At 52.5% G+C, this 23986-nt stretch overlaps 1 protein-coding gene across 1 annotated transcript in view; it reads right to left on the minus strand.

The window, feature by feature from the left end:
• Nucleotides 1–5070: 5070 nt before the first annotated feature.
• The window catches only part of RRP12 (ribosomal RNA processing 12 homolog), a 28607-nt gene continuing 9691 nt past the window's right edge, over nucleotides 5071–23986 (minus strand). The window contains exons 11-34 of the mRNA XM_043926495.1: nucleotides 23647–23758; nucleotides 23318–23415; nucleotides 21931–22045; nucleotides 20730–20872; nucleotides 20399–20520; nucleotides 19405–19469; nucleotides 19154–19316; nucleotides 18590–18744; nucleotides 18231–18298; nucleotides 17591–17684; nucleotides 16604–16762; nucleotides 16386–16466; nucleotides 16081–16186; nucleotides 15747–15854; nucleotides 15069–15226; nucleotides 13998–14089; nucleotides 13653–13814; nucleotides 13361–13533; nucleotides 12997–13125; nucleotides 8531–8580; nucleotides 7754–7823; nucleotides 6282–6349; nucleotides 5910–5992; nucleotides 5071–5610 (exon numbers count right to left, since the gene is read on the minus strand). Coding sequence (XP_043782430.1) covers nucleotides 5508–5610; nucleotides 5910–5992; nucleotides 6282–6349; nucleotides 7754–7823; nucleotides 8531–8580; nucleotides 12997–13125; nucleotides 13361–13533; nucleotides 13653–13814; nucleotides 13998–14089; nucleotides 15069–15226; nucleotides 15747–15854; nucleotides 16081–16186; nucleotides 16386–16466; nucleotides 16604–16762; nucleotides 17591–17684; nucleotides 18231–18298; nucleotides 18590–18744; nucleotides 19154–19316; nucleotides 19405–19469; nucleotides 20399–20520; nucleotides 20730–20872; nucleotides 21931–22045; nucleotides 23318–23415; nucleotides 23647–23758 — 2677 coding nt within the window. The 3' untranslated portion in view covers nucleotides 5071–5507. The remainder of the gene's footprint in view (nucleotides 5611–5909; nucleotides 5993–6281; nucleotides 6350–7753; nucleotides 7824–8530; nucleotides 8581–12996; nucleotides 13126–13360; nucleotides 13534–13652; nucleotides 13815–13997; nucleotides 14090–15068; nucleotides 15227–15746; nucleotides 15855–16080; nucleotides 16187–16385; nucleotides 16467–16603; nucleotides 16763–17590; nucleotides 17685–18230; nucleotides 18299–18589; nucleotides 18745–19153; nucleotides 19317–19404; nucleotides 19470–20398; nucleotides 20521–20729; nucleotides 20873–21930; nucleotides 22046–23317; nucleotides 23416–23646; nucleotides 23759–23986) is intronic.

Below are 23986 nucleotides of genomic sequence, written 5' to 3' on the forward strand. Positions count from 1 at the left end.
CAACAGTGAAAGTGAGGAGTCCTAACCACTGGACTGCCGGGGAATTCCCAAATCTTTGTCATTAATACTTTTAAGTGAAATATAGAATACATTCCAATTTTCTAAGTTACTTTTTGAAGAAACATATGCAACGAAGATGAATGAAAACAGGGACTACTTTAATTTCTTAAGTAGTTTTCTCACTTGTAAACAACAGAGAAAACACAGGATCAAGCATGTGGACAGATGTAGGCTTGCAAAAGCGCCAAAGACCTAGTAAGATAGCCTATGCCAGGGATGAGCTGTGGGGACAGCCACTGCCACACCTGCTGAGGCCATCTTGAGATACATCATCTCCCAAGAAGGGGGAGGGTTGCTTTAACCTGACCCACCTGTGTCCAGAGCGTTGTGTTGATAGGGCATACGAGCAGACTGCCTTTGCAAATCCCCAGAATGATGCCAAATTCACGGCCAGCACAAGTGTTGCTGTTTTGGTGCAGTCAGGGAGGGTATGTTTTGTCTTCCATTTCTGTTTTATTTTTTTATGTTTCATCATACCTTCATTTAAATTGGAGTATAATTGCTTCAAAATGTTGTGATAGTTTCTTCTGTACAACAGAGTGAATGAGCTACATGTATACATGTATCTCCTCAGTCTTGAGCTTCCCTCCCAACCCCCCGATCCCCATCCTACCCCTCCAGATCATCACAGAGCACAGAGTTGAGCTCCCTGTGCTAAACAGAAGCTTCCTGCTAGCTATCTATTTTACTCACGGTAGTGTATATATATCAATGTCACATTCCCAATTTGTCCCACCCTCCCCTTCCCCCACTATGTCCACGTGTCTGTTCTCTACATCTGCTTTTCTTTTCTTTTTTTTGTACATGAATGTTTGGAGCAGTTTTATTTATAATAGCCAAAAAGTAGGTACAAGCCAAATGTTCGTCAATTGATGAATGGACAGATAAAATGCAGTATATCCATATTGTTGTTGTTGTTTAGTTGTCAAGTTGTGTCCAACTCTTTTGTGACCCCAAGGACTAAGCCCACCAGGCTCCTCTGTCCATGAGATTTCCCAAACAAGAATACTGGAGTGGGTTGCCATTTCCTTCTCCATACATCTGCTTTTCTATTCTTGCCCTGCAAATAGGTTCATCTGTACCATTTTTCTAGATTCCATATATAGGCATAAATATACAGTATTTGGGCTTCCCAGGTGGCACTAGTGGTAAAGAATTTGCCTGCCATCACAGGAAACAAAAGAGATGCAGCTTCAATCCCTGGGTCAGGAAGATCCCCTGGATAAGGGCATGGTAACCCACTCTAGTATTCTTGCCTGGAGAATCCCCTGGACAGAGGAGCCTGGTGGGCTACAGTCCACAGGATCACAAACAGATGGACATGACTGAATCAACTTAACACGCATACCATATTTATTTTTCTGATTTACTTCACTCTGTATGACAGACTCCAGGTCCATCCACATCACTGCAAATGAGCTAATCTTGTTTAAGGCTGATTCCATTGTATTTACATGTATCACAGCTTTATCCATTCATCTGTCAATAGACATGTAGGTAGGTTGCTTCCACATCCTGGCCAGTGCTGCAGTGAACATTGGGGTACATGCGTCTCTTTGAATTATGGTTTTCTCAGAGTATATGCCCAGTAGTGGCATTGCTGGGCCATATGGGAGTTCTATTTTTATTTTTTCAGGAACCTCCATACTGTTCTCCATCGTGGCTGTATCAAATTACATTCCCACCGACAGAGCAAGAGGGTTCCCTTTTCTTCACAGTCTCTCCAGCACTGTTTGTAGATTTTTTTTTTTTAAACTTTTTGTGTTGGGGTATAGCTGATTTGTTTGTAGATTTTTTGGTGATGGCCATTCTGACTGGTATGCAGTGATGCTTCATTGTAGTTTTGATTTGCATTTCTCTAATAATTAATGATGTTGAACATCTTGTCATGTGTTGAGCATCTTTTCGTCTGTTATGTCTTCTTTGGATAAATGTCTACTTAGATCTTCCACCCATTTTTTTGATTGGATTGTTTTATATTGAACTGCATGAGCTGCTTGTATAGAGATTAATCCTTTGTCAGTTACTTTGCTTGCAAATATCCTCTCCCATTCCAAGGGCTGTTTTTCTTTTTTCATTTATTTTTATTAGTTGGAGGCTAATTATTTTACAATATTGTAGTGGGTTTTGCCATACATTGACATGAATCAGACATGGATTTACATGTGTTCCCCATCCCGATCCCCCCTCCCGCCTCCCTCCCCATCCGATCCCTCTGGGTCTTCCCAGTGCACCAGCCCTGAACGCTTGTCTTATGCATCCAACCTGGGCTGGTGATCTGTTTCACCCTTGATAGTATACTTGTTTCAATGCTATTCTCTCAGAACATCCCACCCTCACCTTCTCCCACAGAGTCCCAAAGTCTGTTCTGTACATCTGTGTCTCTTTTTCTGTTTTGCATATAGGGTTATCATTACCATCTTTTAAATTCCATATATATGCGTTAGTATACAGTGTTGGTCTTTATCTTTCTGGCTTACTTCACTCTGTATAATGGGCTCCAGTTTCATCCATCTCATTAGAACTGATTCAAATGAATTCTTTTTAATGGCTGAGTAATATTCCATAGTGTATATGTACCACAGCTTTCTTATCCATTCGTCTGCTGATGGGCATCTAGGTTGCTTCCATGTCCTGGCTATTATAAACAGTGCTGCGATGAACATTGGGGTACACGTGTCTCTTTCAGATCTGGTTTCCTCGGTGTGTATGCCCAGGAGTGGGATTGCTGGGTCATATGGCAGTTCTATTTCCAGTTTTTTAAGGAATCTCCACACTGTTCTCCATAGTGGCTGTACTAGTTTGCATTCCCACCAACAGGGTAAGAGTGTTCCCTTTTCTCCAGACCCTCTCCAGCATTTATTGCTTGTAGACTTTTGGATAGCAGCCATCCTGACTGGCGTGTAATGGTACCTTGTTATGGTTTTGATTTGCATTTCTCTGATAATGAGTGATGTTGAGCATCTTTTCATGTGTTTGTTAGCCATCTGTATGTCTTCTTTGGAGAAATGTCTGTTTAGTTCCTTGGCCCATTTGTCTTTTCATTTTATGGTTTCCTTTGCTGTGCCAAAGCTTTTAAGTTACTAGGTCTCATTTATTTTTATTACTCTAGGAGGTGGGTCAAAAAGGGTCTTGCTGTGATTTATGTCGGAGTATTCTGCCTGTTTTCTTCTAAGAGTTTTAGAGCGACTGGCCTTATATTTAGTTCTTTAATCCATTTTATTTTTGTGTATGGTGTTACGGAATGTTCTAATTTCATTCTCTTACATGTAGCTGTCCAGTTTTTCCAGCACCACTTACTGAAGAGGCTGTCTTTTCTCCCCTGTGCATTCTTGCCTCCCTTGCCAAAGACATGGTGACTGTGGGTGTGTGGGTTTATCTCTGGGCTTTCTATCTTGTTCCATTGGTCTATATTTGTTTTTGTGCCAGTAGCATACTGTCTTAATTACTGTAGCTTTGTAGTATAGTCTGAAGTCAGAGTTGTCTTCCATTTCTGAGGATGGACCCCAGAAAATAAAGCCCAAAGTCTCAGATTCTGACACTGCCAAAAGCAGAACAAAATTAACATAGTAAATCTGAATTTTGGGGGGGGGGCTCCACTGTTCTAGTTGCCCTGAAATCAAATGAACCTTGCACTGATGAATATGCCCAATTCTCCTTCTCCCCACTGTAGACACACAAAAGGGCACTGACTTTCCTAACAGATGTTTCAAGCACCTGAAGTTTCTGGATCAAGATTAATTCTTGCCTCTGCATCAAGCTAACTTGCATTTGAAGCCTATTTCCCAAAGGATATGGAGTTTAACATATCATGAACACATACCTTTCTAGGTCACCTGTTCTTTCCACTTTTGAAAGAAACAAAGCTCCTAGGAAAATACACCATGATAAGCAAGTTGCTTCAAACTTTGAGGACATCAATCCTGGGCAGTTGGGCAATTCTACCCATACTTATTTCATGTGACACTTTCTACTGTATGTGCTTGCATTCCTGAGAATGGAAACAGGAAAGGGCTGGGCCGGCTTAATTTGACCCACCTTGTGTCCAGAAGCATAACAAAGGGTGTCATGGTTAGACCACCTTTCAAACCTAATAGCCACCTCTTTTGACCTTTCTTCCTTGCTCTCCAATTCCAGACTTTCTGTGAACAAGACATGTCAACAGCGCCACCTCTGGGCAGCATGTGATTCCTCTCGCCTTCCTAGCCCCAAATCAGCAGAAGAAATGCCCTAATTTGGGGGCAATGGATCAAGTTGACACTGAGTTCCCTGAGAGGATGAGAGGAATCGTGCACAGGGTCTCTTGGGAGCCATTTCCAATGTGGAGATTTTGAGATAAGAAAAATTGTCAATCCAATGCCAGGGGACAAGCACAGTTCCTTATACCTGGGGATGGGAAAGAGCGTGCGGTTCTTTGCATCTTGATTCCTACTGGGAAAGCACAAGGAGTATCCTGGGCTGATGGGATAAACGATCTTAGGAGCAATGGGAGCTCTGTACCACTCCCTTCTCTGCTCCAGACCAACAAAAGCTGGACAGTGGGAAACACATTGCTCTTCATACCACAGCTTGATCCATTTGTCTGGGGATAAAGAATGGGAGGATGAGGAAGGTAGGTGATCAGGCTGTGGAGAAGGGCTCAGTGAACACCCTACTGAATCAATGAACAAAGCTGCTGGGAGAAACCTGTACCCTGGGGCAGGCTGGGGCAGCCAGTGCTGCAATTCCCCTTTAGTCTGAGTCCTTGGTGCTCAACCACGGCTCTGCAGACCAACTTCAGAGCATTCACTGCCACTCTGGATGCTCCAAATGTCACCTTCTAACTGGGACGTTAGTTGGAAGTTGGGAAGACCTCTCAAACAGGGGGGTCAAGATCCAAAGCCCGACCCAGGGCTATCATGCTATGCCCCAGACTGGATACCGGAACTGGTAGGGAAGCAGTCAAGCCACTGGAGCCAATGACTAGGCACTGTTCTTATACCTGAGGGAGGCAGGAGATGAAACACGGCGTTTCTAGGGACAACACATGGTGTTGTATCTTTATTCTGTGTCTGGTCACAGCAAATCTCACACACTCAGAACTGCAGCCAGGCTGAGTGCCACGGGGCTACAAGCAGGTGGAGGAAAGGAAGACCGTCTATCTACTCTGTTGTTTGCAAACAGCTCTGGATGGAAAGCACAGATGCCCCACTAGGCACTCGGAGGTGACGAAGCCACATTCCCATCTCCAGACCCCAGAGGCATCTCTGAAGGGAGACAGAGTCTCACTTGGAGTTTCCAAAATCCAGGGCACCTGTGGAACCCGAGCCTGGTTCCAACAAGTCACTCTGAGTCCAGGCTCCACTGCTGACGGGAGCATCTGGAGCTGATGTCAAGGCAGTCTGGGGGCTGAAAAGGGCCTCAGGCTGGACCACAGAGCAGCCCAGGGAGGAAAGGGGCCCTGGGGCTCAGGGCCGACGATCCTTCCTGCGGAGCTTGTGTCCCACCTGGGAGCCCCGCTGAGCAGCTCTCACCAGGCCCTTGAATTGCCCCTGTAGCTTCATCTTCTTCCTGCAAGAACAAGGAATAGGAGGGTCATGTCTCCCTGAGACCAGGCAGTCCCGCTTCCCTTAATGTCAGAAGATAGCCCCCGACCCCGACACCAGTTTGAACAAGGAGAAGGGGAGCTGCCAGGAGGTGGGCAGCATGTGATCAGCACAGAGCATGCCCTTTGTGTTTAACAGAGCAGTTCAAGTCAATAATACTTGAAGGTGCACGTGAACAAGTAAAAACAGAAAACTGGAAGAGACTTGAGCAGTCGAGTGGACAGTGTAATAAGCGCATGCCAGCCCAGCCTGCACACACCGTACCTGCGGTTGAGCTTGGTTCTGTTGAGGGGGATGTAGGCGTAGGGGTCGAGCCGACCCTTCTTCTTCACATCACCCTTTGCTTTCTGCTCACCAGAGAAATAGAGTCAGTCGGGAGTGTGGGTTTCCCTTTCCACCCTTGCCCCTGTTGTGACAGGCCGTGTCCTCCCTTCCCGTCATTCTCTGCCTCAGGTGGCACCCAAGAGCTCCTGCACCCCCAGACGGCCACCCATCAGAGGCCTGGACCACAAGACATCTGTGTGCCCCTAGGTGTGGCCTCATGCTGGCTCCACAAAAGGTGCCCTTGGGGTGGTGATGGACATTCTGCCCCAGAGCCCCTACCAGGGGAGCCCTCCCCCTGCCCCCAGCTCTTACCTTTGCCTTGTACTCAGCCCCGGGGATAGTCTTCTTGGCCACTGGGCGATGGATGCCAGAGCCTCCCGCTAAAGGGGGAACACAGAGGCCATGAGTCAGGCAAGGCCAGGGCACCTCCTCCTGGGAGAAGGCCACAGGCACCTTCTCAGAACGCTGCTGGGGAGATAAGTCACAGCCAGGACCACACGGCTGTCCCCTAGCAACAAAGGACGAAGACCCTCCTCGAGAAAGGACTGGCCAGTGACTTGACAATCAGACCACTGGGCTCCTCAGGCTGATTCGAATCCACATAAACCTACCAGTGACCTCTGGGAAATATATATATTCTCGACTAACATAAAATAGCACACACTCTCCAAACTGGACCTTCTCCATTTGTTCTAGAAGAAAGATCACAGGCTTTGAAATCAGGCAGACTGAGCTTCAACTCCAGGCAAGACTCTTAACTTCCTGGAGCCTCTTAGGCTTATTTGTCAAATGAGGCACTAAGGCTGGATCTCAATTCAGCTTCACAGCAACACCATGAGATAGAAAGGCAGCTCTCATCCCATTGTACAGACATGAAAACTGAGGCTTCAAGACTGAAGTGCTTCCAAAGTCGGTGTCATTTCCAGTCTGGACTTCCACACAGTCATGGATGGAATCCCATAGTGCTGACTGAGGACAGCTCTCTGAGATGACCCAGATGATCCTCCTTTACAGGTAAGAGCCAGAAGCTCAGAGAGGTGGCATGACCAGGCCAAGGTCACACAGCTGAGAGCAGCTGGGCAAGCAGTCCTGAACCCAGGCTCCTGCTGCATTGTATGCTACTACCACTTCTTCACCACACCTTCTTAGAGCAGAGGAGGTGAGCTGGGATGTGGCCTGCGGGGCCAAGAAGTGGAAGGAGCCATGGCATTCTTCTACTGGTTGATGCCATGGGGCTGTGAGCAAACACTTGCTACTGGGATCGGGGACTTCCTACACAAGGCCCTAGAACTCCAGATGCAGAGCAAGGGCCTGGGAGCAGGGACCCTGCAGGGGCTGCCTGGGGGGATGGAGGCAGAGGTGAGACCTCCCCTGGCTTTGGGCAGCCACCTTGGTACCTCTAGCAGCTACTCCAGGAGCTCAGGAACAACTGCACAGGGGGACTCCCTGGGCAGGCCTCTCAACTGCCACCCCCAGCACAGGACTAATCTGGCCTGACCCAAGGCCGCATAAGAGACACCCCTCAGAAGGGTGGGCTGCAAGTCTCAGAAAATCTTGGGTGGGTGGGCTTAGAGGCTTCCCAGAGGGGCTGGGGGATCTGTACACAGATCTAACCCCCAGGTCCCCTGGTCCTCAGCCCAGTCTTAGGTGACGTATCAGGCAAACTTTGCTGGTGTCACCTGAGTGCAACCAGGCCTTGCAATCTCTTGGCTCTCCCTGCAACACACTCAGCCTAGTGCAGATGACAGTGCACCTGCTCCAACAGAGAAGACAGGAAGCCTCACCTTGGTACTGAGGGGGCATCTCCAGCTCTTCGTCATCAGCCTCTTTCTGCTTAAGCTTCTGGTGCTTTTTCTATAAAGAAGCAACAAGCAAAGTTCATGAACAAGGGGACATGATCATACTCGCTAAGGGCAGCAGTAAAAGCAGTCATCGCCTGCATTAGCAGAAAAGGTTCCCTGCCAAGCACTTGATCCCCCACTTACAGATGATGACACTGAAGCTCAGAGAGGGCAAGTAACCACGCAAGGTCACACAGCTAGGCAGTGCAGACGTGGGCTTACACTTTTAACAACCCCTGTGACCTTGGGCAGGCTGCTTACCTACCTCTGGAAACAGGAATGATAGAGTCCCCACCTCCTGGGAGGATCAGTGAGGCGACACATGGGGCCCTTGGCACTCCCCAGCGGTAGGTACCCGACCCCACGTGGAGCCGGCCCGTGGCAGCTCGGAGGCTGGCTACTGCCCCTGCTGCCTGCACAGCATATGCCCTCGGGGGAGAGACAAGGGACCGTCTCTCTCCCTTCCTGGTGACAGCGCAGCCAACACCGAAGGAAGCACCAGGTGCTTCAGGGGACCCGAGCGCCCACCATGCCCTGCAAAGGGGTTGGCCGTGACATCGCAAGCTCCAGACTGCCTGCTATGCGCACTCCCAAGGCTCCACTGAGAAGTCAGGAAGCAAGGCAGGTGACTCTGTGGAGCAGGGAGATGGCGAGAAGCTATGAGGCCCAAGGCTTAGGTCTGAGGGCCCCGGCCCTGTAGCAGCAGGAATGACTACTCACACTCTTGACGCCTACGTCTTCCATCAGGTCAACCATCTCCTCATCCTCCCCTGGAGCCAAAAAGAGAGAGGTCTGTGATCATGCAGGGACCTCCCCACTCCGTCTTCCCGAAGCCCACAAATTTCAACCTGCCTCCTCCCGGCTCGTCAGGCTGCGGGGGCTGCCAACTGCAGCCCCAGGAGACTGGTCCTGTGGAGGACGAGATCCTGACTCCTGCCCTATCCTCCTCCCCATCCTGGGCCCCCTGGACAAAAGTCCCTCCAGGAAGTGGTGACCCGACTTCTAAAGTAAATACAGCTTTTTCTTTGGATACTCTAAGAAAGTGCCAGGTTTCCCGGGGAGCCAGGCACTCCTGCATACACTCCACTTCTCTAGGAAGACTGCCAGTTCCCCTACTTGAGAATCTTTCACCTCCCCATGTGTGGGGACATAAAGAAGCGTGAACCAACAAAAAGCTCAGGCAACAAAAATAAAGATAAATAAATTAAGCTCCATTAAAAATGTTACACTTGTGTGTGTCAAAGATGAAGGTCCCAGGATGAAAAGGCAGCCTGGAGGATACGAAAGTATTTACAAATCATACATCTGATAAACGGTTACTCTCCAAGATAGTAAAAGATTGTGAAAAGAAGAGAAGCGAAAAGCAAAGAAGAAAAGGAAAGATATACCCATTTGAATGCAGAGTTCCAAAGAACAGCAAAGAGAGATAAGAAAGCCTTCCTCAGTGATCAATGCAAAGAAATAGAGGAAAACAATAGAATAGGAAAGACTAGAGATCTCTTCAAGAAAATTAGAGATACCAAGGGAACATTTCATGTAAAGATGTGCTCAATAAAGGACAGAAATGGTATGGACCTAACAGAAGTAGAAGATATTAAGAAGAGGTGGCAAAAATACACAGAACTATACAAAAAAGATCTTCACAACCCAGATAATCATGATGGTGTGATCACTCACCTAGAGCCAGACATCCTGTAATGTGAAGTCAAGTGGGCCTTAGGAAGTTATCACTATGAACAAAGCTAGTGGAAGTGATGGAATTCCAGTTGAGCTATTTCAAATCCTAAAAGATGATGCTATGCAAGTGCTGCACTCAATATGTCAGCAAATTTAGAAAACTCAGCAGTGGTCACAGGACTGGAAAAGGTCAGTTTTCATTCCAATCACAAAGAAATGCAATGCCAAAGAATACTCAAACTACTGCACAATTGCACTCATCTCACACGCTAGTAAAGTAATGCTCAAAATTCTCCAAGCCAGGCTTCAACAATACATGAACCGTGAACTTCCAGATGGTCAAGCTGGTTTTAGAAAAGGCAGAGGAACCAGAGATCAAATTGCCAACATCCACTGGATCATCAAAAAAGCAAGAGAGTTTCAGAAAACATCTATTTCTGCTTTATTGACTATGCCAAAGCCTTTGACTGAAGCAACAGTTAGAACTGGACATGGAACAACAGACTGGTTCAAAATAGGAAAAGGAGTATGTCAAGGCTGTATATTGTCAACCTGCTTATTTAACTTATATGCAGAGTACATCATGAGAAATGCTCGGCTGGAGGAAGCACAAGCTGAAATCAAGATTGCTGGGAGAAATATCAATAACCTCAGATATGCAGATGACACCACCATTATGGCAGAAAGTGAAGAAGAACTAAAGAGCCTCTTGATGAAAGGGAAAGAGGAGAGTGAAAAAGTTGGCTTAAAGCTCAACATTCAGAAAACTAAGATCATGGCATCCAGTCCCATCACTTCATGGCAAATAGATGGGGAAACAGTGGAAACAGTGGCTGACTTTTTTGGGTTCCAAAATCACTGCAGATGGTGATTGCAGCCATGAAATTAAAAGATACTTACTCCTTGGAAGGAAAGTTATGACCAACCTAGACAGCATATTAAAAAGCAGAGACATTACTTTGTCAACAAAGGTCCATCTAGTCAAGGCTATGGTTTTTCCAGTAGTCGTGTATGGATGTGAGAGTTGGACTATAAAGAAAGCTGAGCACAGAAGAATTGATGCTTTTGAATGTGGTATTGGAGAAGACTCTTGAGAGTCCATTGGACTGCAAGGAGATCCAACCAGTCCATCCTAAAGGAAATCAGTCCTGGGTGTTCATTGGAAGGACTGATCTTGAAGCTGAAACGCCAATATTTTGGCCACCTGATTCAAAGAGCTGACTCATTTGAAAAGACCCTGATGTTGGGAAGGATTGAAGGCAGGAGGAGAAGGGGACAACAGAGGATGAGATGGCTGGATGGCATCACCGACTCAATGGACATGAGTTTGGGTAAACTCCGGGAGTTAGTGATGAACAGGGAGGCCTGGCGTGCTGCGGTCCATGGGGTCGCAAAGAGTCGGACACGACTGAGAGACTGAACTGAACTGAACTCCACGATAGAGAAAGAACTTCTACAGCTAAATAGGAAACAAACAACCCAATTCAAAAATGCACAAAGGACTCGAGTAGACATTTCTTCGAAAAGACAAATGGACAACAAACATGAAAAGACGCTAAACATCACTAATCATTGAGGAAATACAAATCAAAACTACCATGAGATACCACTTCAAACACTCCAAGATGTATACTATCAACAAAATACGAAACAGCAAGTGTTGGTGAGGATGTGCAGGAATGTAAAACGGTACAGTTGTTGAAGAAAACAGTATGGCAGTTCCTCAAAAAATTAAAGACAGAACTACCACATGATCCACTTCTGGGCATATACCCAAGAGAATTGAAAGCAGGATCCTGAAGGGATATTTGTACATTTATGTACATAGCAGCACTATTTACAATAGTCAGAAAGTGGAAGCAATGCTTATGTCCACTATTGGATGATGAACAAACAAAATGCGGTCTAGATGTACAACAGAACAAGGTCAGCCTTCAAAAAGAAGGAAATTCTGACACGAGCTATGACATGGACGAACCTTGAGGACATTATGCTAAGTGAAATAAGCCAGTCACAAAAGCACAAACATTGAATGATTCCACTTATATGAGGTACCTCAATTCATATTCAAATTCACATTAATTCAGACAAAAACCAGAATGGTGGCTGTCAGGGGCTGGGGGAGGGGGAAGCGGGGAGTTGCCATTTCACGTGAACAAGAGTTTCAGTTTTGCGAGATGAAGAGTTCTGGAGACGGGCTGTGCAACAATGTGAGTGAACGGTACACTTCAAAAATAGTTAGGGAATTCCCTGGTGGTCCAGTGGTTAGAACTCTGTGCTTCCACCACAAGGGGCATGGGTTCCATCTCTGGTTGGGGAACTCAGATCCTGCATGTCACGTGGTGCAGCAGGAAGGAAAAAAAAAAAAAAGAAAAACACAAGAGAGAGAACTTTGAAATTGATCAGCTGGAAGGAAGACAAAGTGAACTGAACCCAATGTCACAGGAAGCGTGTGACCAAGTATGGAACCTGGGTGGTCCCTGGGCTTGTGGGGAGTTCTGAGGGAACACAGCTAAGGCCAAGGGACTGTGGGAAGGCCACATTAAGGACTTGCACTTGATCTTAGAGTGGAGAGGGTCTGGGAAGATGGAGGGGGGGCCGAGGCGGGGCACATTCAGTGTCAGGAATCCATGCAAGAAGGGAGCAAGGAGATGGGATACACTGAGATGAGAAGGGGGCAGTGAGAGGCCAGATCAGGAGAGAATTAGTGTCTCCACATCCACCCCCAGCAAGTCTACCATTTCATCTTTACAACCACCCTCTGAGGTCAGTGCTGGTGTTACACCCACTGTGGGGTGAGGAAACTGAGGCACAGGGAGGTTAAGGGACTGTCCACCGTCACATAGCTGGTCAGTCTAGCGGCACGGGCAGCGGTGACAGCGCTAGTTGAGAGGCTGCAGTATGCCGGCGGTGAGAACCAAAATAAAGAGGAAGACGTAAATTTTAGAAGACCTAGGCTTTTGTGATCTTACGTGATACGGAGAGAGAAATGTGCAGAGAGGGAACAGGAAAGACCAAACAGGACTTGGAGGTGTTACACCTGAGCTGCCCTGGACAACAGGAGACAGTGACTCGGGAAGTTGGGAGGGGCTGGCTCTTTTCAAGCTCTAAATGAACTTCCAGACCTCAGCCAAGTTTACACTTGGAATTTAAAAAAAAATTTTTTTTTAGAGGAGGAGGATAAGCAAATAGAACAAAACAGAAGAGAGATCAAGAGAGTGTATGACACAGGCTAAGAGGAAGTACTGCCTTTTGAAAGTTTTGTTTGAATTATGAAGTATTGAATAAGTAGCTGAGTTACAACATAAAAAGATTTCTTAATGTGGTCAGCAAAGTTTGAGAAACTCAAAAAACTTGAGAAACAAAAAAAAGTTGCCTGAGATACAAGCTCCTTATATCTGTTTTCACCTATGCTTCCCCAAAGATGGTCACTGACTGAATGACCAGATGAGTGAATGGACGCATAAGCAAATGCATGCAGCCTTGGCCCCTCCCGCGGGGGCACCCACCTTTGGCGCCTTCCTCTTCCTCCATCTTGGCGTTGGCATCCTCCTCCTCTCGGATGATCAACCGGCCATCGGCGCTCACCTTGAAGCCGTGGTCCTTCTTCTTGCCCCGGCCCGGCCCAGGCTGCGTGGCTGGTGGGGCAGAGTCAGGCGGTGAAGAGGTGGCAGGCCAGTCCTAACTTGCTCACACCCTCATCATAACCCTCAAGGCCCAGGTCTGTGCCTTGGGTGGGAACCCGCAGCACAACCGTGTGTGTATGTGAGAGGTGAGGGTGCCCGCTGGCCTCCCTAGAGGCCATCCTACTTCCGAACTTGGCCCGAGGCAAGCCTGTCCTCTGCGCCCATGGGCCAGCCACTTCTTGCTCACCCAGGACTCGCTGGGCCACCTTGGGGTCCAGGAAGTTGAGGGGCTCGTCCCCGCCTCCCTCCTTCAGCCACGCCCGGCTCCTCTGGCGGGCCAGTCTCCGCTGCTCCTTGCCCCGACTCCGCTCCTCCTCCTCATCTTCCTCATCCTCGGAGTCGGCCAAAATCTCCTCGATGCTAAGGATAGAGAAGCCCCAAGTCAGGGAGCTCCAGGAGAGGCAGGGTGGCTGGGCACGGCCTGGGCAGGCTTCAGGCGGGGGGAGACCAGGTCCCCAGGACCTAGCCACAGGGCTCACCTGTCGCCTTTGCCCTGGACGGGTTCCTCCTCCTCCTCTTCTTCCTCTTCCACGGAGGCCTGGTTGAGGGCCCGGTGTTTCTTGGCCCGGGACTCTGCTTTCCGGATGTTTACCAGGACTTTGTGGTACTCCTCTGGCAGCAGTTTCTTCACCAGCTCGAACCTGGGGGGTGAGGGGGACACACAGGTGAGCAGTGAGGTGCTGCGGACAGACAGTGTGGTCCAGAGTGAGGGGTCCAGCCGGAGCCCTTCCAGTGCCCTGGCCCAGTGCCTTCTTGGCAGCGGTCCTGGTGGGACTGGAAGTCCCTCCACTTCTCCCCCGCTCCCTCCCGGTCAGGGCACAGACCCGAACTTGCGGATGAACTTGGTGAACAGGTTCCGAAGCTTCATGCGGAAGTGCCGCCGCATGTCGTCTGAGAGCTTTCCGATGGCGCCCATCTGCGGGGCAGAGCGCAGGATTGAGGGGAGGAGGCACCCGGCCCGGTTTGTCCCCCACCCCACGGGCTTCCCCTGGTTCCACGCTTCCTGTCTGCTTCTCTGTATTAATCTCTGGCTGGACCTCTCTCCAGCCTTCATGAGGTCTGGACTGAGAACCGTGTGGCCAGCAGGTGTCATCTGCGGTGTCCCTCATGGGGCTCCTCTCAAGCTTGTATTGACCCCTGTCACTCACAGACAAGTCACCGCCTAGACCGTTCCGCCAATCCATGGCCCCAGTTAGGTGGCAGGCTTTAGCGGGAGGGGGTAGGCTGTCCTGCCTCTCATCTGCCCCTTCTTGCCTTGACCCAACCCAAGGCCAGATGCAAAGGCAATTGAGAGCCCTGATGTGACTCAACCCAGCTGCAAGTGGGAAAGTGAGGTGGCGGGCGCAGGGGACAGTGGGCTCAGAAGACAGTCCCAGCTTGCTGCACCCCTTGTGCCCAACAGGAGGGGGCCAGGGACCCAGCACCAGAGGGTTCTTCAGGGACCCGATACCAGCAGGGGCATCCAAAGGAGTCTTCTCAAACCCAGAAGATCACAATGAAGAGGGAAAATGCAAAGGGAGCTTTGGGGGCTGCCCAAGGAAAGCCCAGACTGCAGCTCTGTTCCCAGGACTACTCTCACCTGCGCTGTGGACAGGGGAAATCTGGCCTTGGTTGGCCATCTAAGACAAGGGGTGGCCCTACCCACTGGCCCTGCCCTGCAGAGCCCCCCCATGCTGCTATGGAAGGGCCGTGGGGGGATGACAAGAGGCGGCCGGGGCGCTGTGCCCCTTTACCTCCACCACCAGCCCCTCCAGGGCTCCTGCACGACCTTCTGCTGCACAAGACAGCATGTGGCTAAAAAAGTGTCTGAAGCCGCCTGTCCTCAAGGCCCCACTGGGTCTCTGCCGGCAGCCCTCGGGCCATGTTGCCACGGCCGAGGGGAAGGGGACGCTCACCACCAGCTGCACGTGCTTGGCCAGGCACACCACGTCCATGACGACCACTGCCACCTTGATGAAGCCCAGCGCCGACTTCACCACGTCGCGGGTACGCGAGGCCAGGAGCAGACACACGTTCTCCAGCAGCTGCTCCACTGTGCTGGTGCCCATTAGACCTGTGGTGGCCAGAGGGCCACTGTCAGGGACACCGGGAACCCCACGCAGACCCCAGGCCCCAGCGGGGCCAGAAGAGTGGGAGTTGACCCCTGAGGGGCTTCAGTGTGCCCGGCAAAGGACTAGACCCTTTCCATATCTCCTCTAGTCCCTCAGCCACCCTATGAACAGGTGCTATGCTTTTCCCCTGTTTTAGAGATGAGAGAGTAAGGTTCCAGGAGAATTCTGAGTTTGTTCAGGGTTTCACAAGGCTGATAAGCAGAACCTTAACTAAGATCTGGGCAAGGGATCTAACCGCCCCCTACCCCTACCCTCCGGGACTCTGACAGTAGAATACTGGCAGCTGCGGAAGGAGGAAGGCCGAGCTAGGCAGCAGAGAAGGTGGGAGGCAGCTGGGCTCAGGTCCAGCTCTTTATCCTCCCTCCCAGGACCACTCTCCATTCTGGCAGCCACCCTGTCCTGACTTCCTGGGCATTGTCCTACCCCGAGGGCTTCCCAGGCCTTCAAGGAAATAGCCTTTACCTTTAAACTCGAAGAGGAGGTGGGTCAGGGCCAGGATGCTGCAGCTGACCATGGTCACTGCGCCCACGAGGCCGGGGTAAATGAGGACGAGGTAGCGCTGCAGGGCCTCTGGGGGGCAGAGAGCAGGAGGAGTTGCCGGGGCAGAGCCCCCTGTGTGCGCTGCATCATGGGCCCACCAGGAAGGAGGAATTCCAGCCAGAGAGGAGCAGCCTGCCCGGGGCCAGGGCCAGACAGCTCACACTACCTCATCTCTCTGACTAGTGGCTGAGGGGTGCCTCCTCCCCCAGGCTGGGAGCAGAGCATCCATCCCAGCCCCAGGTCACCCAGGCCTCACCTTCCTGGTTTGGGCCAAACCGAAGGAAAGCGTGGCCCATCTCCACCAGCAGCGCGAAAGCATTCTTCCGAGCTCCCACCGAGACCTCCTTGGTACAGAGGATCACCTGCCAGGACAGCCCCATTAGCACGGGCTCCCCAAGCTGGCCACCCCAGGGCTGGCAGCCTGAGGCAGAGGGACCAGGTAAGGGCGCTCATGCTCCCCGGCCACTCCCACTCCCAAATCTGCCCTCCCGGATCCCAGCAGACCTTCAGGAGCCACATTCACACATGCACTCCATCTCTCCCACCCCCCACACCCCTCACCTCCGGGACAAGGGCACTGATGAATTCCTCATGCTCAGCCGAAAGCTTCTTCACAATATGTATGAGGCACTTCAAACGGGGCTGCAGGACAGGGCGATAACAGTCAGGACCCTCAATGCCACCTTCACCCCGGAAGCCCCCTAAAGTGTCTCCAGGCAGGTCCTCCCCCAGTGTTGCCCATCCACCCTCGGGCGGAGTGGGGCCCCTAGAGTCCTCACCCTCTTGGCGGGCGAGGAGGTGCTCCGCAGCGAGTCCAGCAGGGTCTTCTTCAGGTCGTCCAGGTGGCTCTGCACGAAGCGGGCCCCGGGGCCCTGGGGGCTGGCGCACACCTCCTCCAGCACACGGTAGGCCTTCTTCTGTACCCCGTGGGCCTTGCTCTGGGAAGGTGTGTGATGGACAGGGTGAGAAAGGAGGCTGGGGCGGCCTCCCATCCATCCACCCGCCGCAACCGTCACTCAGGCCAGTAACACCCACAGAGCAGCCACATGAGCTGCGACCGGCCCTGGAGGGGACCCAGCAAAGCCCGCCCTCTGGAGCTTGTGACACCCCACTAGAGGGGAGGGAGACCAGAGACGGTGAGAGGTTGACTCTGGGCCAGGCAGGGGACGCCAGGGGAAGTGAAGCCCCCCTCCCTCCCTTCTGCTCTTCCAGGGACACCTCTCTGGAGGTGGGGTGACCCTGCCCTAGACGTGTGTCCGCCTGCACGTTCCACCAGGGCACTGCTCACACTGCTGGGTAACTGCTTATTACACATTGCAGTGGTGACAGTTTTCAGGAGGTCATGCTGGCCTGACTCTTGCCTGGCGGTTAGCCGCAGCAGGCAGGGGACGGGCTAAGGCCCACAAGGGCTGCTGTGTCTGGAACTCTTAAAGCCACCTAATGAGGCCTGAGTGGCAGCAGGGGGATGAGGTTGGGTGGAGTGAAGGGTAGGCCAGGCGGGGATGGGCCCAGTGAGTGAGTTAGGTCTCAGTTCTGCAAGGGGCATCTTTGAGCAGCTGAGGCCTCAACATGGCATCCACATGACAAGAATCTAGGACTAGATAGGTACAGAGGGCAGCCATGCCACAAGAAACTAGATGAAGACCCAGTCTTGGGTGGCAGCAAGGCATAGAGACAGAGAGACATCCCCCTACACACACACACCACAAGGAGCCCCCATTTGCCCCAGGTGTGGTCGTGCGGGGCTCCTGGCCTCCATGGCTCACCTCTAGGTAGGGCCGGATGGTGGAGTAGAGCTTGCTGATGGCAGCTTCATCAGCATGGGGCGCCAAGGCCACAACCAGGTCCAGGACAGACAACCTGCTCGGCGACAGGAGACCAAGGAGGGGCTTAGCGGAGGCTGGGGAAGGGCGTGGGCGTGGACTATCTGTGTCCTCGTGTCTACTGGGGACGGAGGAGGTGGGCAAGGTCAGGGGGAGGAGGACAAGAGGCCTCGAAGGAGCCCATGAAAAATCACTGCCTGTACCTAATTCAGCACTCATAAGATATCAGCTTCTGTTCCTGACACTTGACATGTGTCAACACCTTCGATCCTCATAGCAACTCTACTGCAGGTACTATCATTATGCCCATTTTACAGATGAGGGCTCAGAGTAGATAACTAACTTGTCCAAGGTCACAGCTCATAAGTGGCAGAGCTGGGATTTGAACCTGCGCAGCATGTCTCCATGGTCCTGGCCCATCCCTAGCAGACTACAGTGCCGCTCTGGGAAGGAGGAGCCGGTAAGGCCTCATGGAGGAGCTGGGTCATTCAATACCTCAAGACGTTCCTAAATAATTCCAGAGAGAAACACAGGGCTTCTGCTAGCATGCCCTGGGTTGCCCCAGTTCAAGTGGGGTACTCACCTGGTGAAGTCAGAGCTAGAGGGGTCCAGCACCTTCTCACTGGCTTTTTCCAGGAAACTGTTCACCAGCTGGCAGCCCAAAGGGGTAAGGAGACGGTTGTTCAGGAGAAAATACAAACACACACACACACAAGAGAAAATTCAAAGCGCAGCAGGTCACAGAACTATCCCCTCGTCTCTGTCCCCTCCTCTCCTCCCTATTTGGGCCCCAAGCCCAGTGCACTGCTGCCATGTGGCCCCCTGTTCTTCTGGGGGCAGAGGTCCAAGTGAGTCATGGTGGGTGGAGTCTCAACCTTTCCAACACCCCCAACCACCCCTCACCTACCGGAGACCGTTCCTCCCGCTCCTCCACCAGCTCACCTGAGGCTCAGTAATGGTGAGGTAAGTTTTGATGGTTTCCAGCACGGCCCGCCGAGGAGCTGGGGTATCTCCGGCTGCAACAGGCTGCCCGTACAGGTTGAACAGGATGGGCAGAAAGTTCTTGGCAAAGCGGCTCACTTCGGCACGATCGGCCTCTGGCAGAAAGACCAAAGTTTGCACAAAAGGGGCAGAACATGATCCCACCTCCATGGCCACTGGGGCTACAGCCCAGAGGCCTTCTTTTGGGGGACCTGTGATGGGACCAGAGGTCTGGGGTTCTCTGGGACAGGAGAGGCTGAGGCCTGAGCACAGAGAATGGGGCCACCCCAGTCTATGGGGCCAGCGAAGGACCAGCCCCACATAAAGGCTGAACAACTGCCAGCACGTTGAGAGTAAAGGGAGAAAGGGGGCAGTTTTCAGCGTCCCATCAACTCCTCGGGTCCCCAGCAGACACTCAGATCCTTGCAGAGGATGAGTGATAGCTCAGGCAACGAGCAGGCCAGACAGGGTCAGGGAACTCACGCCTCAGCAGCCATCCTCCACCAGGCCTGACCCCACACGTACCTGCCTCACAGCCCTTGGTGATGAGGGTGCGCAGGGCCTGGCACACAGTGACCCTCAGGTCTGGGCGCTCGCTGATGGCCGTGCCCAGAGTCCGTGCCAGCCCTTTGAAGGCAGCAGCCACATCCGTGGGCCTCGTGCAGAACCCAGGCAGGAGGGTCCAGATCTGGAGAGGGAGGGGATGACCGAGGAAGGTGACGCCCGGCAACCCTGTGCCCACCTGTCCTCCCCACGTCCCCCAGCGGACCCCTTACCTGCCACTGTAGCGTGTCATAGATCTTGGACTCCACTGTGCTGCCTGCCTGGGCCAGGTCCATTGCTAGAGTGACACAGGACACAATCTGACCCTGGGCACACTCCTGGCCAACAGGCCTCATCTTTACCTACACCAAAAGCCCACTGATGCAGAAGGAATTTGGGTGATTCCTCCGCTCCACAGATGAAACACTTATTAAACAAATACCTGTTTGTTTGGAAAAACTAAAAAGACCTGTGTAAAATAGAAAGCGATGTCTGCCCACCGTCTTTCCCCGCCAATCTTCCTCCTCGCTTCTGTTTTTGTCACATTTCTCCAAACACATGCACACTTTTAAAAACATAAAAGTATGCTGTACTATACATACTGTTCTGAAACCTTGTTTTACTGGACAATAAAGTTGGCAACATTTGTTGAATAACTTTCTACAAGGCAGGATGAGTACCATGCACTTTGATTATTCATTTAATCCTCACACCATCACAATTACTGTCCTCATTTCACAGATGAGGTGCAGACCCAAGGTGGGGGGGATAAACCTGCCTGACATCACCAAACTGTAGAGTGGCCGAGCTGAGATCTGAATATAATCTGTTCAGCTCACCATGGGCTACACAAGTCCATCCCCACATCAGGTCTGTCTTTCCTTATAGTGAGCACTGTGTGTCCCATGGGGGGCTTTACCATGACTGCCTTCACTGGAGCCCCCCTGAGGGATGTGGGGCTGTCAGGACGTGTACTGGGAACAGCTCTGCATGTGTACATCGGTGTGTACCTGTCTCCCGTGGTGGGAGATGAGGCCCCTGTCTGCCCGTCTCAGGGCAGGGTCCTGTAATGGGGACCTGGCCATGCCTCAGGCCCCACTGATGACGGCGCTCTAGCACTGGCCAAGCACCCACTTGGCCCGGGGAGGCTGCCGCCCATCCGAAGGCTGAGGTGCTGGAGCAGGAGCCCTTCCCAACCCCTCCAGGACTGCAGTGGGCCCACGGTACCTTTCCTCTTCAGGGTGGTGGCCAGAGGCAGGAAGTAAGCGGTAAAGAAACCAAGTCGCGTTTCCCGGACGTGGTCTCGGATGACGGGCAGCAGCCAGCTCCGGGGGAAATCCAGAGTCTCTCTGGGAAGAGGGAGGGAATGCCCGGTGAGAGAGAGGTGACGGCCTGGAGCCGTCCTCCGCGGACGCACGGAGCAGCACAGGCCCTGTTCCGCCCTCTCCTGCTGACCATCGCACACAGAGCTGCCACCCAGGGCGTGGACACCCTCCCAGGAGACCAGCTGCGTGGCTCTCCTGGGGCTGGGATGGAGGCCAGGCAGGGCCGCACTTACTCCGAGCCGTCGATTTCCAAAGGCACGGCCTCTAAAACCACCTCGGGCCCCATGCTGGCCACCGCAGCCCCCACCGCGCGGTCCAGAGCTGCCGTGTGGGGGAAGTGGGGGGAGAGGCGCAGGTCACACAGCGACTGCAGGCACTAGAGCACGGAGACAAGGACCAGGCGTGAGACGGGCATGCAGGGCAGGCACCACGGCTGAGTCTGGGCCACAGGCTCCAAGAGGATGAGGTCAGGAGCGCGGGGCCCAGGTTATGCTCCCTTGGAAGTCAAGGACCAACAAACAAAGTTAACCTGTCCTTGACCCCTCCTCAATGCCTCAGGATTTTGTATTTGTTAGTAACATGTAAAAATCGGGAGATTTTACATACAAATGTAGAGTTCCAGTTTATCTAGAAAAATGGGGAAGTTTGGGTAGTGCAGACCCGCACGTACTATTAGTAAATTACTGGGTGCTGTGGAGTGTCTGCCCCCCGAGACAGAGCTGCACCCTCTGGCTCTCCATGGTCCCCCAAAGCCCTGCTGCGAGCCTCACTCCTCGGGGACCTCTCCAAGCAGTCTGACTTGCCAACCTAATCTGGTAGCGCCCAGGTCAGGCCTCTGAAGGCAGCCCCCACCCTCCCAAGGCGGCTCCTTTCGTCCCACCAGCATCAGGGGGAGGTAGTGAGGGGGGCCCACGAGGCCTGGAGCTGCTCCACTGCTGGAGAGGTCTGCAGCCTGTCCTTGGGCCCCCACCTGCTCCGGGAGCTAAGGAGGACCTCTGGGTGATCCCTGAGCTTTACATGGCTTCCTCTGGGCCCTAGTAACCTCCCCAGGACTTAAGGCTGCTTAACATGCTATGCTCACTTGTTATAGGAAATTTGAAGAATTAAAACAAAACAGATAGAGGTGAGGAAGAATCACACTAGTTCCCTGTGAGTTTTAAAACCATCACCTCCAGGCAAGACTAGCAAGCAGGCATTAGGGGGTGGGGGTGGGGGGGGGGGTTCTGTCCCTCTTCTCGTTCCTTCCATGTTGGCCCAGTCACCTTCCTGGGGACACAGTACTGAGCACCTGCTGTGGGCCCTTGGCGTGGATGAAGGTGGGTAGGGAGTGTGGATGAAGTGCAGACGTAACAGAGACACATGCCCCTCCAAGAGGTCATGGTCTAACAGCCCCAGCGCCACCTCCTGCCCTGGCCCAGCCGCTCCCCCACTCACCTTCTTCATCACAGGATGGGCCTGCCTCCCACAGGCTTCGAAGAAGACACACAGCAGCTGCAGCACAGAGCTCCATGCTGCATGGAATCTGTACGTCAGGCCCTCCTCCACTGCCCTGCCAAGGGAGTGGGCAGTCAGGGTCACGCAAGTCCATGGCTGGCACCAGGAACTACTGACCACAGCGAGGGTAGGGCTCCAGGGAAGGCCAAGGGGGGAGAACTAGTATTTATCAAGTGCCCTCTATGCTAAGAATCTCATTTATATAATCCTCACACTTCCAGAAAAGGCTGTGAGGTTATTTGTTCCATCCTCAGATGCTGGGAAAGATTGAGAGCAGGAGAAGGGGTTGACAGAGGATGAGATGGTTGGATGGCCTCATTGACCTGAGTTTGAGCAACCTCCGGGAGATAGTGAAGGACAGGGAAGCCTGGCATGCTGCAGTCCATGGGGTCACAAAGAGTCAGACACAACTTAGTGACTGAACAACAACAACAGATGGGGAAACTGAGGCTCAGAGAGACTAAGTACCCTTCACTGAGCCTCCAAAGCCCATGCTTTCTCAGTCTGACCAGAGGTAGGAAGCTGGGGTAGGAACAGGTGGTCTGGATAAGAGGGAGGGAAGCTGCCACAGTGGAGGCGGGCAGGGCGCCAGCCCTTTCTGGCCTATGCACACTGGGGTCAGTTCATCTCTCAAGGCTGAGCTTCAGAGGCTTCAGGCAAGAATGGCTAATAGGGGTCAGTGTGGGGAAAGAGGGGAGTTGGGGGTGGGGTGGAGGTAGAACAGCTCTACTCAGTTTTCCAGAAACTTCACTCCAGGTCTTCGCAAGGAACAGAGCCCAGAGCACACCCCAGAGCTGAGCAGACAGACCCAGAGGGGACACCAGGTACCCGGGCCCCCTGGTGCTCCGAGGCTCCTCGCTGGTGGCGGGGAGGACGAGGTGGCCGCCTCTGTGAACGGCCCCTCTCACAGTGGTGTAGAGGGCAGCCCAGCACTAAGAGCGGACTCTGCAGTCAGGCTGCCACTTAGCAGCTCAGCCTTCCCAACCTGTAAAACGGGGCTGGCACCTATCTCCTGGAACCACAGAACTACCAGTAGTTTCTATTTATTGGTGCTTGACTACACAGTGGGCACTATCCTGCAGACTTTACATTTAAGACCTCATCAGTCCTCACCTCCGTCAGCCTGATGAGGACCCTGAGGTACTGAGAGGCGGAGGACAGGCCCCCAAGCCCACACTCACGAGAATGTGACCAGCGCGCAGATGACAGCCGCCGCTCTGGCAGTGTGCGCAAGGCCCGCCATGCTGACAAGAGGAACCCTTGTCACCATGAGGAGCTCTCGACAGGCACACCTTACTCCCTCCTCACGCAGAGGCTGCATCCTCACCTGAACATCTTGGCGATGTACTGGGAAGGGCCTGAGGCTGAGGAGGTCACGGAGCCAATGTCGGCCATGTGGGGAGCTACACACTCTTTCAGGATCTCCTGCAAAAGAGAGGCCACGGCCATTTGGGCCTAAGCTAGCCCCCCAGTGCCACTCCGCCTTCCCAGGTGACTGCTCCCTGAAGCTTCCAGGAAGTCTGCCTCCACTCCGAGAACCTCTTCCACCGGCTGGGGCCAGAGACCATGGGCGAGCTCTGGGGGAGACGGGGCAGCAGGAGGCCCCCTCAGACTCTCTGTTCCCCTCACTAAGGCTGGGGCTGGGGGCAGCGGTACCTGGAGGCACTGGGCGGCAGCTGTTACCACCGGCAAGTGGGGGGAGAGGAGGCAGGTCGTTGCAGTTCCAAAAAAGCGAGGGAGGTGGCCCAGCCCCAGATCCCGATGCAGCCTGTCAAGACAAAAGGCTTCTGTGGTGCCCGGTTCGAGGCCTAGGGGACTCAGATGGCCCAGGTCTGACAGCAGCCATAGATCCAAGGGGCACCAAAAGGCCCTTCTGGTGGGCAACTGTACAGAGTGCTGTCAGGCAGGTAACAGCTACACATGGTAAAAGGTTCAAACAGGTCTCCAGGGTACAAAACCAAGAGCATGCCTACCTCCCCACACTGTCTCCCAGACT

The sequence above is a fragment of the Cervus elaphus genome, chromosome 15 (assembly GCF_910594005.1).
Source record: "Cervus elaphus chromosome 15, mCerEla1.1, whole genome shotgun sequence".
Lineage (NCBI taxonomy): Eukaryota > Metazoa > Chordata > Mammalia > Artiodactyla > Cervidae > Cervus > Cervus elaphus.